Here is a 17,529-nt window from a genome sequence, read left to right on the forward strand (position 1 = left end):
TCAAATTGGTGGTATGCTGACTGGCTGCGTCACACACAAGCCACACTCATCCCGGCTCTACAAAGGCAAAAAACATCGTGATTTGTCACAATACGTTACGTGGATCAAGTTTGACATCGATGACATAGTGGGTCAGATCAAAGTCCAAAACACTCCTGTTAAATCAACTGGGACAGGATAGAAAATAACTTGCCAAAGTGTTCTGACCAACAACAAGAATTTTACATAAGGTTGCATGTTTGGGAAAAGATGAGCCATTCTCACTCTTCTCTTAGAAAACCTTTGTTTGAGGTATAAAAGGTATTCGGAGTTTTAGAATAGGAATGCAATGATACAAGATACTCCAATTCATACTTGCTCCTGGTGAATCACCAACCTTAATTTAATATGGGGGTGACTGAAAAGGCAGATTTTGTTTAGCAATTTTCAAAAATTTAACAATCTATCCTAGCCCTTTCCTCCATAATAGTTTGCATATCCACTAAACATGTCACTATCAACCACATTCAAATTGATTACGTGCCATGAAGTCATCATCCTCTTTTAGCGACCACTTACATTTCATGCAAATCTATCGTAAAACTAATTTTCAGTAGGGCATAGTTTATGTTTTAATAGAAAAACGGGAACGTTTTGTTCATTTGATCAACTAACACTTTATTTCCGTCGGAAACAAGCGCACGTTAACTGTCTATATTCGCGCAAAAATCACAAGCAGTGATTCTTCATCAGAATAACTGCATAAATGTCAGCATATGGTACATTTGTAATTATGAAGGGACAGGAGTCGGTGGATCTAGAGAATGGGACCCCTATTTCCCATCTTTAGAAGATATTAATCTTTACGCATTGACCACGCCTTAAGTTCCTTTGACTCCGCCCTTGCTTGGTCACGTCATAAAACTGCTGCCTCATCCACTTCCCGGAAAAGCGGTGCCCAGATGTGTATTTTTTTTTCGGCCGCTCTTTCCTTTACAGGCTGTAGTTTTCGACTGTTCTGGAGGCGTTTTGTCGCATTGGTGCCCGCACTTTCTGTTCTCGGTGCGCAACTGCGTGGTGCGGAAAAGGCCTTCCGGACAATCAGATACGCCGCGCGGAAGATAAAATGGAGTTACTCCTATAATCTGGATCAGCCTAAATTCTGGGAACTAAGTTTTAGGAAGCTCCTCTGGCGGTCATCGGCTTCCCCGGAAAGTTTGGGCTCTGAACAGCTCATTTCATCGGTATCTTTAGGTAGGCTGTGAAAAATCTTCGCTGTGAAATCCCGTAGAGGGACTGCCAAGTCCCCGGGACAAGAACCATTAGCTTCTGACCACGTGTTAGTCTTTCCAACCTGATCACCAGATGTGTTAGTACACCCAGAAGTTCCATTCATAATTCCGGTAGTGACTGGAAGTTTGGAGAGTTTTTCCTAGAGCACATCTGGAGAGGAGAGGTGGTTTCAGGAAGGCATGTCATTTCAAGGCTCAAAAACGTTGCTGATGCCAGAACTGAGTTCACCACCCTGTCCTTCATGAAGATTTGCACCTATAAGTTTTCTTTTTGAAATGTTGCAGTGCTGTTGTGATGATAGATAATATATTGACTGCATTTTATTTCTTTAGTTTTAATTAAATTTCAATGCGTTTTGATTGGGGGGGAGGGTTGTGCAGCTTTTTTGGAGCTCCCTCTATTCACTAAATTGACAACTGCAACTTTTCTTTTAAAAAAAGCTGTGTGTATGCTTTTGCTGAGGACAGTATGTTGGACCTCCAGGTATCATACATGTCCAAGCCCTTCAACCCTGCCTAGCCCTAGAGTACATGGTAAATAATATAGGATGATGGGAGTTGAAGTCCAAAATTTGTAGGACAACAAACTGCTCAACTCTGGCCTAATTCTTTTCAGATGAATTTTCAGATGTTTAGAATGAGTGAGCCTCTACTGCCTTTGTCACTTGGTGATACAGTTGCAAAATTGGACATGTGCCATTCTGAAAAAGAAGTACACAAGCAACAGTTCTCTCTGCCTAGATGTATATAATTTACCAGTTAACTACTTGCTTTCCATCTTCGTTTGATAGATATGGTTAAATATGGAGCAGCCATCATTAAGTAGAAATACCATCTCTGCCAAGAAGAGTGTGTACTTAAGTTCTAGTATGACAAGTTTGTGGACTGGGCTTTAGGATTAATCATTCTTTGGTATGGATTCTGATTTTTTAATACTTGAAGAACCATTAATGAAACTTTTTATATTATCTGTTCCCATGAGGAAAAACTCCTTGTTTCCTTTTGGGAAGAAACTAATGGCACAGCAGGTCTTGTAAGTATAATTGAGAGCTGCCCATCTTATTGGATTGCACTAAATCAAAAGAAGACACCATCTGTCTAGCCATTTTAAAAAGTAACTATCAGCAGCTTTTTTATCTTACAAATTCACACAAAGAATTACAGCTGGTGGTGGTGTATCTTTCTCTCCCTGAGCTGTTCAGATACTTCCATCAGATAAAAACTTTAGTAATTACAGTAATTAAAAACCTGATCTCTGATAGGCCAATCAGCCAGCACTTCCTGATTGGCTGGAATCTGGTCCCTTGAACTGAGAACAGGAAGAGGCAGGGGGAATGAGCTGGAGGACTCACAGGAAGTAGGCAAGCAGAGGGTCACACTGTTAAAGCTGTGGACACCTTGGGAGAGAGAGATTGCTGTTCCTAGAGAGAACTGCTATATCTTGGGCTGTGGAATGCATTCCTGCTGCCATAAGAGGCAACAGTCCTAAACCAATGGTAGAGTTCAGGAGTGATTGCATTCCTGACCCAGTTGCAGTTTCCTGATTTATCACCTCTGGCTAGAGAGATAGGTCCCATAAACATGTCGCCAAATCTGTAGAGGAAGCGCCCAGGAGAAAGTCAGTAGGATGGCCATTTGACCATGAAACACACATTGACTTATTTGTGTCTTCTACCTGAGATCTAACACAAGTTTTGAGCCCATACATTGGCTGCCACTTAACCACTGACCAATAGATAGGGAGGGATTTGCCTCAGTTAGGTTCTTTGGCATTAGAGATATTAGGACACTCAACCTAAGTGACATTATCTAATATAAAGGGTAATCTCTTACTGTGTTAACTAAACTGCATTTTGCTGTGTTAGTGATTGTATACTCACTGCCCCAGTATTTGTTGCTGCTACCTGTAATTCTACTACTTAAACGTATTTTATACTAAGGGCTAATATCTTAATTAAAGATCCACAAATCTCACAAGGTTTGTCGGTTGTGTTTTGTCAGGCAGGCTGTCATCTGAGAAGACGAACAAAAGGCCCGGATCTTCAGTGGCTCCTTTCAGGTGAGCACCTTAATAGTTTAATAGAGACATAATTGGTTCCAGACTCTGCCTGTGAGCCCTTCCTTCAGTCTGTTATAGCAGTGGTCTGCAATCTTGGCAACTTTAAGACCTGTGGACTTCAATTCCCAGAGTTCCTCAGCCAGCTTTGCTGGCTGAGGAACTCTGGGAGTTGAAGTCCACAAGTCTTAAAGTTTCCAAGGTTGGAGACCACTATTTTGTAGTACATATGGCTTTTGTGTTTAAAAAGCACAAAGTAGTTCTTGGTAGAACAAAAGCTCCACATACTTGCTGCAATATATGTAAAGAGTTGCTCAAACCAAAGGATTCTTCCATCATTTTCCATAACAGCAGGCCTGGAGACTTGCAGCCTATGTCGTTTAGAAAGCTCTGGTTCCCCATGAACATCATGCTCTACAGGGCGGGGCATAACCTTTTCCTAGGGGGTCACAGCAACACTTGTAATAACAACACAAATAATTCATACACCATTCGAAAGCCCATCAAAAACTGAGTTTATTGACACGATTTAATAGTCAGTATGACCACCATTAGCCCTTCGAACAGCATTCAAACGAGGTGGATAAGAACACAACAAATCTTCAAACAGTTCCGTTCGATTTTCCAGATTTTCCAGAGGGCGGGGCATAACCTTTTCCTAGGGGGTCACAGCAAGATCGACAGCAGTTTACAACTTCCGCGACACCTCATTTTAAAGCCCATAAAAAACTGAATTGAATGAGCTATTAAATGTTAAATTTGTTTCGGTTGAAACTTTGAGAATGAATTTGGAAACTGTGTTGAAAAATCTGGAAAATCGAACGGAACTGTTTGAAGATTTGTTGTGTTCTTATCCACCTCGTTTGAATGCTGTTCGAAGGGCTAATGGTGGTCATACTGACTATTAAATCGTGTCAATAAACTCAGTTTTTGATGGGCTTTCGAATGGTGTATGAATTATTTGTGTTGTTATTACAAGTGTTGCTGTGACCCCCTAGGAAAAGGTTATGCCCCGCCCTGTACAAAGCATCTGCTACATTTCTTTTACTTTTGGAATGAAATGTACAGTAAAATTTGTGATGTCTTAGTACTTCTATAAAGGTGGCTCAGTAGCTAAGACACTGAGCTTGTTGATCAGAAAGGTCAGCAGTTCGGCAGTTCGAATCCCTAGTGCCACGTAACGGAGTGATCTCCTGTTACTTGTCCCAGCTTCTGCGAACCTAGCAATTCGAAAGTAGATAAAGAATGCAAGTAGAAAAATAGGGACCACCTTTGGTGGGAAGGTAACAGCGTTCCATGTGCCTTCAATGTTTAGTCATGCCAGCCACATGACCATGGAGACATCTTTGAACAGCGTTGGCTCTTCAGCTTTGAAACGGAGATGATCGCCACCCCCTACCGTCGGGAACGATTCATATGTGCGAGGGGAACCTTTACCTCTACCTTTAGTGCTTCTATAATTGTTAGAAGCTCTTTCTATTGGCTCACAATTACTTTCATTTTCTTCATACAGTGATCAGTGATTAAATGTTGAGATGCTATGCCAAAATTCCTTTGTAAATTAAAAACAGATAGCCAGGAAGCATTATAGAATAGCCTTCCTTTTGCTAGTGTAAGTTTTTGAAGGAAGAAATACAGTAAGTCATGATTTTCATAACCTGATATTTTTATGCACCTATGACTATTATAATTAGATTGAATTTATCAATGGCAGTAAACATGTGGATTTTGTAGGAAGATTTGGATGAAGCCATGACAAGATGGGCTCGAGCAAGGGTCACACATAACAAGAAAGCCCTAGATGCAACACCATGGGATGATCTGAAAAATGGGGCTGCTGGAACTGTAGAAACAAATAAAAGGCAGAACTCTTCAGATAGATTTTCTTTCAAGAACAACCAAGTGAAAAAGAAAAATAAGAAGAAAAAAGATTACCTGAATGAAGATGTCAATGGCTTTATGGAATACTTAAAACAGAACTCACAGATGTTGCACAATGGCCAGTTGATTGATAGTCATCAGGCAGAGGAAGAAATAGCAACAGCTTTGAAAAAGGACAACCGGCGAGAACAGAGGAGAGTAAAGCGCCAGGAAATTAAGAAGAATATAATGGTAAAATAATCTCTTGTTTTTCTGTTTTTCACTGTTTAATACTTTCTTTTTTTTAAGTGCAAATAGGGACTGCAGCCAAGGGAGATTGAATAAAAATAAGGGATTTATTCTTTTTTTGCCCAGTTGGATATTTTTCAAGAATATTGCGTGCTGTTTCTAAAAAATAACCTGCTCTGAACAATTGGCACATAAAATTGTTAAAATTTTTGGCATTTAATCTCTAAGATGGTTTTACATTTTCTACCAAAGAGGCTGAGTTGAAAGGATTATTTTATTTGTAAAAGAATAAAATGATACATTCAGTCTAGTTTCAAGCATGAACAATTGTGTCCCACTCCATCTAGTATTTTCTGACTGATAAAAATAAATTGTCATAGCCTGACAGTAACTTTACTTTATCAGTCTCACTTTTATTTGTTGTTTCATCTTTATGAGGATACATCAGAGTCAGACAGAGTGCAAGAAGATGGAGCAGTATTGGAAAGAAACAAATTTGTTCATATTATTGATTGCATGCCAACTAAGAGTTAGTGTTGTTTCTTAGTGATCATATACATCCGCGATGGTGAACCTATGGCACGTATGCCACAGATTGCATGCGGAGCCATTTTTTAGGGCATACGAGGCGTTGCCCTGTCAGCTCTAACGTGTCTACGCGCTGGCGAGATGACTTTGTCCTTCATTTTTGGGTGCTTTTTACCCTCTGAAGGCTTTCCGGAAAACCTTCGGAGGGCGAAAAACAACCCAACCCGCAAACCAGATGTTCGGGAACAGACTTCCGGTTTTCTCATTGGGCTGTTTTTCTCTCTCTGGAGGCTCCAGGGAAGCCTCCGGAGGGTTAAAAACGGCTCTATAGGCAATCCAGAAGTCCGTTCCCAAACTTTCAGGTTGCCCATAGGACCGTGATTGGTGTGGGCATTCCCGGGCATAACCCCCCCCCCCGGCACTCCCCCTCCCCCGCTTTTGGCACACGATGGCAAAAAGGTTAGGCATCACTGATATCGATTTTCTCCATGATGAGCCTTGCCTAACTTTGGTATTTAGATATTTAGGTATTTATTAATATTTGTATGCCGCCCTTTTCCCTGGGGGGACTCAGGGCGGCTCACAGTTCAGAAGGAGGGGGGGACAAACCAAGTTACATATAGGACAGTACTTCGTTAAAAAAAACACAACATTCATACTATTCGTGTACGGTGAGGTCTTTAGCCCCAGGTCTGTCGGGACAGCCAGGTTTTAAGGGCTATGCGGAAGGTCTGGAGGGTGGTGAGGGTACGAATCTCCACGGGGAGTTCGTTCCATAGGGTCGGAGCTGCCACAGAGAAGGCTCTCCTCCACGTGGTTGCCAGTCGACATTGACTGGCTGATGGAACTCGGAGGAGGCCTAATCTGTGGGATCTAATTGGTCGAGTGGAGGTAATTGGCAGTAGGCGGTCTCTCAAGTACCCAGATCCAATACCATGAAGGGCTTTGTAGGTGACAACTAGCACCTTGAAGCGTACCCGGAGATCAACAGGCAGCCAGTGCAGCTCGCGGAGGATAGGTGTTACGTGGGTGAAACGAGGTGCACCCACAATCGCTCGCACGGCCGCGTTCTGGACTAGCTGAAGTCGCCGAATACTCTTCAAGGGCAGCCCCATGTAGAGTACGTTGCAGTACTCCAGCCTAGAGGTCACAAGGGCACGAGTGACTGTTGTGAAAGCCTCCCGGTTCAGGTAGGAACGCAACTGGTGCACCAGGCGAACCTGGGCAAATGCCCCCCTGGTCACAGCTGACAAATGGTGTTCAAAAGTCAGCTGTGGGTCCAGGAGGACTCCCAAGTTGCGGACCCTGTCTGAGGGGCGTAGTATTTGACCCCCCAGCCTGAGAGATGGAACACTTGGCCAATTAGTGGGAGGGAAGCACAGCAGCCACTCGGTCTTATCCGGGTTGAGCACAAGCTTATTAACCCCCATCCAGTCTCTGACAGCCTCAAGGCCCTGGCTCATCATGTCCATCGCTTCATTGAGTTGGCACGGGGCGGACAAATACAACTGAGTATCGTCCGCATACTGGTGGTATTTTATCCCGTGCCGCCAAATGATCTCGCCCAGCGGTTTCATGTAGATATTAAAAAGTAGAGGGGATAGGACCGAACCCTGCGGCACCCCATATGTAAGGGGCCTAGGGGTCGATCTCTGCCCTCCGACTAACACCGACTGCGACCTGTCCGAGAGGTAAGAGGAGAAACACCGTAAAACGGTGCCTCCCACCCCCACCTCCCGCAGTCATCGCAGAAGGATACCATGGTCGATGGTATCGAAAGCTGCTGAGAGGTCAAGGAGTACCAGGATGGAGGCGTGGCCTCCATCCCTGGCTCTCCAGAGATCATCGGTCAATGCGACCAAAGCGGTTTCCGTGCTGTAGCCAGGCCTGAAGCCAGACTGGAATGGATCAAGATAACTAGCTTCCTCCAAGGACCGCTGGAGCTGAAAGGCCACCACCTTCTCAACAACCTTCCCCACAAAGGGGAGGTTGGAGACTGGACGATAGTTGTTTAAAATGGCTGGATCCAGAGATGGTTTCTTCAGGAGGGGTCTCACCGCCGCCGCCTTAAGAGCGGGGGGAAAGACCCCCTCCCGAAGGGAGGCGGTAACAACCGCCTGGATCCAGTCCCGCGTCACCTCCCTGCTGTTAACAACCAGCCAGGAGGGGCACGGGTCCAGTACACATGTGGAGGCACTTACAGCTCTCATGGCCTTGTCCACGTCCTCAGGGGCAACAGCTTGAAACTCAACCCAGCGATGGTCTACCAGATTTTCCCTTAGTGCCTCGGCTGGTTCTGCAGAAATGGAGTCCAAGTCTGTCCGAAACCGAGCAACTTTGTCCGCGAGAAACTGGACGTAATCCTCAGCCCTGCCCTGCAAAGGATCACCCGTATCCCTCCTATTTAGGAGGGAACGGGTTATCCTGAACAGGGCGGCTGGGTGCGACTCGGCGGAAGCAATCAGAGTGGCAATGTAAGTTCTTTTCAACGTCCTGATTGCCCGGATGTATTCTCTGATGCAAGATGTTAAAAGTGCTCGGTTCGATTTGGATTTATTGGATCTCCATTGGTGCTCTAGGCGTCTCTTCCAGCGCTTCCTCTCCCGGAGTTCCTCAGTAAACCAAGGAGCCCTCCTGGATCCACTGCCTCGGAGCGGCCGTAGAGGCGCAATCCGGTTGAGAGACTCCGTCGCTGCCGAGTTCCAAGCAGCAACCAGAGTCTCCGCCGGACTGCGGGTGAGGGTATCAGGAATAACCCCAAGCTCCGTCTGGAACCTCAGAGGGTCCATAAGTCGCCTGGGGCAGAACCACCTGGTCGGTTCCTCCTCCCTACAGTGGGGGTGTGGTCTCCGAAAGTCAAGCCTCAGTAGGTAGTGGTCTGACCACGACAGGGGTACGATCTCACTACCCCTCAGACCAAGATCACAAGTCCACTGCTCCGAGAGAAATACGAGGTCGAGCATGTGACCCGCCGAGTGGGTTGGGCCTCGAATTATTTGGGTCAAGCCCATGGCTGTCATGGAAGCCATGAACTCCTGCGCTCCATCAGAGTGTTCCCCGAGCGAAGGCAAATTGAAATCCCCCAGAACCATAAGCCTGGGGAACTCAATTGCCAGCTCGGCTACCGACTCGAGGAGTGAGGGGAGGGCTGCTGCAACGCTGTTGGGAGGCAGGTACGTTAACAGTAGAGCCACTTGACCCTTGAGGTCCAACTTCACCAGCAGGGACTCACACCCGACAAGCTCCGGAGCAGGGATCCTACGAGGTACTAGAGACTCTCGGATAACAATGGCCACACCCCCACCCCTTATCTGAGCTCTCGGCTGATGGAGCACCTGAAAACCCTCTGGGCACATCTCTACGAGGGGGACTCCTCCCTCCGGGCCCAGCCAGGTTTCAGTAATACATGCCAGGTCTGCCCTCTCGTCTAAAATTAAGTCCCGGACGAGAGGAGCCTTATGAACTACAGACCTGGCATTTAGCGACAACAGCCTGAGACCAGGGTCCTGATTACTCGCGCCATCTGGCCTTGGAGTGGGACTCATAGGGCCGGAAGGAGGGATATCTGTAATGTAGCGAGCCCTCCTTCCCCGGTAATGGCCAGCCCTAAAGTCCCCGCCATATCTGCCCCTCCCTGTTACGACCGTGATGCTCCGGCCCACTCCCGTGTCCATAGTCCCCCCGACCACCCCAATGACCCCCGCGTTCCTCGACAGGTCCTCCGAATCAAACATACTCATTCACTCACCCAGGCAGTCCCCACGTAGTAATTAAAAACACAAAAAATACAACAATAATGGGTAATAAAAAGTGGGATCATTCACTCAATCACATACATATCCCATGCATATCCCATACAAAAAGAAAGAAAAAAGGAGAGAGAAAGAAAAAGAAAGAAAGAAACAGATTACGCAGCTGTTAAAACTGCAAATTCAGGTAGTTGCAATGGCTCTCAGCGTTCGAGATGGTTGAAATAACTGAGTCCAGCTATGGTCCAAACAAGGCGTGCAGGGGAGTGATCTAACATCAATCAACTTTGATCTATCATCAATGTAACTGAGTCAGCCCCCAGTCAGGTTGTCATTTTCTTCTTCCACTTTTTCCAGCATTAGAGCCTTTTCCAGAGCACGGAAGTTTTGCATAATGGGTACCAAGTAGGCTAATTTGAGCCTGGTCATTTGTGCCTTGTGAGAATTCGGATTGATTTGTTCAATAATCCACTGGTTTACTCACTATTGTTTAATGTGCAATTTCTATATTCTTTAAGAAACTCACAGGAGCAGATGGTCATAAGAAAGTTCCTATACAGAAATTACTTAAACCAGAGATACATGTATATTAGTGCACAACATTTGTTAAAATCTTAGATGTGACCTCTAAGGACTTCCACAAGCTATTTATCAGATTGTAATTTTTAATGGAAGGGCAAAACATTTAAATAAACTAATCATATTAAATATACTTAATTTTAATGACATTTAAATAATACATAATCAACCTTGTTTTTTGTTCTGGCCTATTCATTAGTATGTATAATTTTGCCTTTAGTGTTAGGGTTAGTGTTAATGCAGGGTTAATGTTCTGGAACTTTTAGCATCCTATTCAAATATATATAGGTTGTAGGATGTTTTTCTTGCAAAATTCTGTTGATTAAAAACAGTTGTTAATTATATGATCGGGTGAGATGAGTAGCTTTTCACTTCAAAAATTTTTGGCTTCCAGAGGGTTAAATTACAAGATTTTTTTATAAAATGCAAATGTAATTAGTGGGGAAGTGAATAGTAATGGATTCAGACAGTGCTGTGAAGAGGAAGATTTCTGAAAATATATCCTTTCTCTGAAGCCTTTCTATTCGGAGAGTATCTGATTATATGTGTGTGTAGTTTCTACTTGTAATATGCGATGGTAAGGTTAGGTTGAGTAGTAGTTAGTGTAAAAAGATATTGCTTTAAATCCATCATGAATTCACATGGTAATTCTCCTTGTACTATCAAAGGTTTGCTTCCACTGTCGAAAACCAGGCCATGGGGTTGCAGATTGTCCAGCTGTCCTTGAAAGCCAAGACATGGGAACAGGGATTTGTTACCGATGTGGCTCTACTGAACATGAAATTAACAAATGCAAAGCCAAACTAGATCCAGCTCTTGGTATGTGTAATAACTATGGTTCTCCGCATGATAAATGCCACCAATTATGAGGGTAATATTGATTTAAATATTCCATGTTAGGATTATGATTTATAAAATCTTGATGTATTTCTTTCATGACACAAACTATATGAATTTCTTTCAGGGGAATTTCCATATGCCAAATGCTTTATTTGTGGGGAAATGGGCCATCTCTCAAGGTCCTGTCCTGATAATCCTAAAGGGCTTTATGCTGAAGGTAAGGCCAATTTTTTAAAAGAAAATCCCATTATTTTCTTAAAAACTGGATTGTTGACGTGCTTCAGAATATTTTTCTTATCTTGAGTGAATGCAGTTGGCTTATCAAGGAACACGTGTAGATCTCTTGATAAATTCTACAAATTCTCTCTTTTGAAAAATTCTGCAAGAAAATACTTTACACCATTATTTTACACAGCAGCAACATCCAATGATCTTTGCCATGTTAGTTCTATTCAAAAAAACAAAACAAAATACAGTATCCTCTTTGAAGATTAGAAGATATATATAGTTTTTATTTACCTTTTCACATTAAAATCTCCTAATCTGCAGCAACAGGAAAAGTTTTGAAATTATCTTAATAATAGAGAGTTAGAGGTTCACATCTATATATTATATTATTGTGCTTACTTAGTGCATCTTTTACCATATATTTAAATAATATGTACCGGACATGTTTGACAAGTTATTTAGTAAAGACAATAAAAGCTGAATAATTTTAGTGAACTTTCAGTAGTACATTCTATTTAGATTTTATTTAGATTTTCCAGGAGCGGAAATTTTAGAATGGGTGTTAGAACATTAATTGACAAAGCAATCCTGGGATGATTCTTTAATGTTTATCTTTAGAATGTCAGCAATTTTTCAGAATTTAAATAGGACAAATATAGTGAAGATTTTGCTTTTCATTTCCATTCTTAAAATTTTATTAAAATATTTACAAAGAACATAATAATCAAGAATAAAAGAAGCAGAGAAAGACATAACAAAAAGTCTTTTCAAATTTCAGAAAAAATAATTGGGTAAAATTCTGGTTAATTTCAATTTCAGGGAAGAATTTCATTTGGCAACAAAAGCAGAAAGAAATCTTTCATCAGTCTTTTCAAGAAAAGAAATCTTAGTAAATTAACCTCCTAGTCAAAGTGAACCCCTATCAGGAAAGGGTTTTCGCCAAGTACCTCATTTGTATCCTTTCCCTTCTCTTTTATGTTTAAGCAGCTGAAGATGCTCATCTAGAGGAAGAAGTAGGTGAAGCTGTAGTAGATATAATTGTTAAAATAGCTAAGCAATGGGAAAGAATGGGCTGGGTTAAAGATAAAGTAAGGCACATCTTAGAAATTCACTTGTTTTTCTTTACTTTGTGTGTCTGTGATGGTGGGGGACATACAATGGAGAGAGGATATCAAAATAAGTAGATAAAAAGAAAAAGGTCTTCACAATCTTGAAAGCTTCACAGAATTACACCTGCTGTTCAAACATAATTTGTCTTTATCCAGCCCTTGCGAGGCATAGAATGGCCACAGATTTTACTGTCTATCTGAACTACTTTCCTTTTCTCATCTGTACATGATAGATTCTAATCTACAGAAAGTGTTTCCTACAACTATTGCAGTCTGCTACTAATTATTAATGAGTCTTATGTTAATTTAAAGTCTAGTAACTTTTTCTGTTAAAATAGAATGTATTGTAATTTTCATTGACAGATACATTTTAAAAAAAAACCCAATCCCCCCCCCCACTGCATTTATGCTTCATTTAAAAAATAAAGGTACAATTAATGTTCTGTTCCAAGCCTCTAATTTATACTGATGCAGACTTGGCTGTCTGCCACAACTAAGGAGGGAGATAAGCAACCCCTTGGCTAGGAGCCCAGAAAATTATCTCTGTGAAAACAAGGTTTGAACTCACAAAGTTCTCCCAACCTTTTACTACGCCTGGATTAGTAAACTATTGTTTCCTGCAAAGTTCCCCTCCCGTCGCCTCACCTGTAAGCTCTCTGGGAGGGGCCAATCAGTAGCCACCTGTTCCTATTTCCTTCTGTGAGCCTTTTTCCAAAGTTGTTCCCCCCTCCTCTCAACCCTACACAAACACACGTCAGGGACATTTTCCCTCTGTTCTTCCTCACTGCTCCCTGACACAGATGCCATCTGGTAGCCAACAGGCCTCTCTAGTCCCTGCTCTGACTTCGAACCCCCCCCCCCGAGTCTTCCTCAGCCTCCAGGGCAGTACCATAGTGTTCATCGCAGTCAGATTCAACGAACAGCTCAGCCGGCTACTGTTGAGCCACAACAAATTAATATACATGGCAGTGTGCAATTTATATATATTGCATTCAATTAAATTATTTATATTTATGCTTTTATAGGAGGATCTTGTCGAATTTGTGGATCTGTGGAGCACTTTAAAAGAGACTGTCCAGAAAATCAAAACTCAGGTGAGAAGCTTAGAATTTCTGTTTATTAAGAAGACAGAGTTATATGTACAGAGCTTTCTGTTATGAACTCCAGCTAGATAATTACAAAACACACTGAACAAGCCTTTTTTTCAGATTATATTGATAAATTTAATGTGTTATCCAATATTATCCAATTTTTAACAGGTCATTTGATATCTATTTAAATATATTCCAAAACATATCAGCTGTTGCAGCTCGAGAAAGCATTCACAATTCTCTCTATATATATACAGGAAGCATCTCAACTTACAACAATTCATTTAGTGACCATTCACAGTTACAATGGCAATGAGGAAAACAGTCTACAACATGACTGTTTTTCACACCTATGACCGTTTCATCAGCCCCATGTCACATGATCAAAATTCAGATGCTTGGTAACGGATTCAGATTTGACGGTTGCAGTGTCCTGAGGTCATGTGATCACCTTTTGCATGACCTGACAGTCAATGGGGAAGCCAGATTCACTTAACAACCATGTTACTAACTTTACAATTGCAGACTCACTTAATTGTGGCAAGAAAGGTCATAAAATTGAGCAAATTTCACTTAACAACTGTTTCACTTAGCAACAGAAATTTTGGGCTTAATTGTGGCCATTAAGTCAAGGACTACCTGTGTGTATACATATGTGTGTGTGTGTGTGTGTGTATACATATACATATATACATACATACATATATATACATATATACACACACACACACATATACACACACATATACATACACACACACACACATATATAGCACTGAAGAATTTCAGAAGTGAAATATAATTTTTATAGTAATAGTATCATGAAACTTATTAGCCACGCATTGTAGAATTCTTGTTACAAATTCTTGGAGGAGTCACCTACATCAGATTTAATTTTGAGTAGAAAGAATAAAATTGGAATAAATTAAATAGCATTGTAGCTTTTGGTTTATCAATTGTGGGTAAATGCTAGAAATGTTAGAAAGTATCAATACTAACTGATATTTTTAATCAACTTGAATTTTTTTATAATTTTATCTAACTTTAACATGGATAAAAAAACAATGTAAACACGATTGCAACAAATACTTGTACAAATTACAGAATTGTATCCTGGAATAATAGACAGTTGATTTCTCATATATTTTTTCCTCTCCCCCCCCCCTGCTCCCCAATAGATCGAGCAGCAACTGTTGGCCGGTGGATGAAAGGAATGAGTGCAGATTATGAAGAAGTTCTAGAAAATCCTGGGCCACAAAAAGGAAAACCAAAAGTACCTAAGATTGTTAACTTTTGACCATTACTTTTGTTTTTTTCTATAATACTTCTCAATATATGACTTAAAATAAAAACTGCAAGCTTTTGGAGATCCCAAAAGTACACATTGTCTTCTAATTATTGATAAAACCTAGCATAAATGGAAACGGCCTGGAAATAAATGAAAAGCCTTTCAATAGGATATGCTATAAATTGTTTGATTGGCCCATTAGCTTTGAACAGGAAGGAAATATTTCCAAATATTACATAATCACTCAGCCTTTGCTCAGTACAGGTAATACCCAACTTAGAACACAATTGGAATTGGAATTTTGGTTCCTCAGTGATGTCATTAAGCAAATATTTGCTTATGAAAAATACAATTTCTAAATAAATGATGGCAACTTAACAGAATGTTGTATAAACTTTATCATATTGATCAGATTATAATATAAAATTATAATTAGCCATCATTTTTATTAAAGCTAACATATTTTAAGTTGCCTGATTTATTATACAGAACATGTGCCAGTGACTTGCACAGAAATACAGTTTCAAAATTGTGAAACATACCTATAGTCCAGACTCCTAATACACACATTATAATAAATAGCAGGTTTAAGTTCACTTTAAAATAAACATTTGCATCTAAAATATTTAAAATGTAATAATAATATAGCTTGCATTTACAAGAATATTTGTAAAATTTAGGTTTAAGTTCATTTTAAAATGAACATTTGCATCTAAAATATTTAAAATATAATATTATAGATTGCATTTACAAGAATATTTGTAAAATTTAGAAAATGGTTAGATGGTCATTCAGTTAGCCTTGGATGATAGTGCAATTGTCATGATGATGATTTCAAATAAGTAGATGGCACTTGCTTTGTTAAATTGAAAGTTCATAAAGTTTTCATGATTTTTATCATTTTTATACCATGTTGGTGCGTTAAATGTAGCTCATTTTGCTGTTCTCTGATTCTAAGAACTGGATGCACATAGATGCTATATCTTCTATTGATTCCCACAGACAAGCAAGGTTTCCAGCAAAGTAGGGCATGATATTATGTACACCATGGATGAAGACAGAAACCTTTAAAATATACAGTCATTGTTATTTAATCCATGCTATAACCAGCATTAACATATTGCACTAAATATGGAGGATTCCAAACTCCATATGGGTGTGTGGCTTCTTTCTAAACACAACAGGGATATTCGTTTCAATCACTTCCTAAGGGCTCCATTCTTAGAACACTGGTTGTTCATTAGAAGGCCAAATTATGCTTTATTGCTTAGATATGAAAGTTCACTGATGATCAAACAGAGGGTTCAGCCCACCTAATCCCAAAAGACTTTGTGATGAGAGGAGTGAATGAAAGAAAATTTAAATATTTCGTTACCCCCAAAACAACAACTTATTCACACAGATGCTACTTGGGAAGCTATTAAACTTCTTTTCATTTAAAACTTTTTCAAGTTATGTCATCCCCTTTCTTTTGTAACTTGTAAACGAATATATAAATATCTCAGGTATTTATGTAACAATCCTAAAAGTGATTAAAAGAAAAACTTATTTGTCATTTTATATAAAAACATGATTTTAAAAAAAAAACATGATTGTATGTCAAATACTTCAAGAATCAAGTCTAGGTTCATAATGGATTTGGTGAATATTTCCAATGTACCCTGTTTCCCCAAAGCTAAGACCTCCCTGGATAATAAGCCCAATCGGGCTTTTGAGTGCATGTGCTAAAATAAGCCCTCCCCTGAAAATAAGCCTTCTCCGAAAATATTGCAACAGCAGTTATGAGGTGCCCACCCTCGCCACGTCCTACACCTCAATTATAATAAGACCTCCCCGAAAATAAGGCCAAGCATTTATTTCGGGGATAAAAAAAAATAAGACCCTGTTTTATTTTTTTTGATCCCCGAGAAACACGGTAATCACCAAAAATGTGTATGAAAATTTTGAAAAAAAAACAAAAACAATACTGGTGTGAAATAGACAAGAATTGAAAATGTCTGCTCAGCATTTTCCTCTCTCCATTAGAATAATTTCTTTAGGTGAAAAACAATCACAGCTAGATGCAATTCCAACATGCTGTTGTCTTGAATTAAATTACTTTTATATCTGAATGAGGGAGAAAAAAAAGGAAGAAACCAAAATTTACAAAAAGATGGCAGGTAACTTCAAACCACTTACCAAAGAGGAATCCTCATGAGTCTGGATCAGGAATCCAGCACACTGGATTTCATTTTGGTGGTAGTTCTGATGAGCAGGCAGAGTAGCTGTTAGAGCAATTGACTTCACTGCTATTATGTAAGGATCTCTAAATCGAATTAAGTGTAGCGTTATGATCATTAAAGGACCAAAAAAAGTCAGTTTATAACATATAGGGAACAGTTAGTATAAGCCTGTAATTTTAGTCATAAGGCAAGATAAATGTCTTTGCTTATGAAGCTGCACATTTAGTGGACAAATGCAAGTTGTAATGAGCATAGATTGGTGGCAAAGATTAAAGAGGGGCCTCTCTACTATTACATTCTTTTTCTTCTCTCCATTTCTACGTGTTTCCCTAAAAACACCTACTGCTGCTCAGGACTGCATCTTGAAAAGTGGCAGCACTGAATGCCTCTATAATGCATTATTAAATGAAGAATTAAGTATGCAGTTCTAGCCAAACCACTGGTTTGCTGGGATAATAG

At 40.5% G+C, this 17,529-nt stretch overlaps 2 protein-coding genes across 3 annotated transcripts in view; one reads left to right on the forward strand and one right to left on the reverse strand.

Annotated features, from left to right (window-relative positions):
• The first annotated feature begins 955 nt into the window (after nucleotides 1-955).
• On the forward strand, nucleotides 956-14,940 carry ZCCHC9 (zinc finger CCHC-type containing 9). 2 transcript variants are annotated; one of them, XM_014070068.2, is made up of 7 exons: nucleotides 956-1,233; nucleotides 3,273-3,330; nucleotides 5,042-5,439; nucleotides 10,961-11,111; nucleotides 11,257-11,349; nucleotides 13,495-13,563; nucleotides 14,739-14,940. In XM_014070068.2, exons 3-7 carry the CDS (start codon nucleotides 5,080-5,082, stop codon nucleotides 14,855-14,857), a joined length of 792 nt encoding a protein of 263 aa, XP_013925543.1. In that variant the 5' UTR covers nucleotides 956-1,233; nucleotides 3,273-3,330; nucleotides 5,042-5,079; the 3' UTR covers nucleotides 14,858-14,940. The 2 variants fall into 2 exon arrangements, with proteins under 2 accessions (XP_013925543.1, XP_013925542.1); XM_014070067.2 differs by having other exon boundaries at nucleotides 958-1,233; nucleotides 5,062-5,439.
• Nucleotides 14,941-15,075: 135 nt separating this feature from the next.
• The window catches only part of ACOT12 (acyl-CoA thioesterase 12), a 32,814-nt gene continuing 30,360 nt past the window's right edge, over nucleotides 15,076-17,529 (reverse strand). Inside the window, exons 14-15 of the mRNA XM_087715688.1 lie at nucleotides 17,027-17,153; nucleotides 15,076-15,913 (exon numbers count right to left, since the gene is read on the reverse strand). Coding sequence (XP_087571814.1) covers nucleotides 15,770-15,913; nucleotides 17,027-17,153 — 271 coding nt within the window. The 3' untranslated portion in view covers nucleotides 15,076-15,769. The remainder of the gene's footprint in view (nucleotides 15,914-17,026; nucleotides 17,154-17,529) is intronic.

This window comes from Thamnophis sirtalis, unplaced genomic scaffold, assembly GCF_051295495.1.
Source record: "Thamnophis sirtalis isolate CommonGarterSnake01/CBP01778 unplaced genomic scaffold, rThaSir2_p1.2 scaffold_5, whole genome shotgun sequence".
Lineage (NCBI taxonomy): Eukaryota > Metazoa > Chordata > Lepidosauria > Squamata > Natricidae > Thamnophis > Thamnophis sirtalis.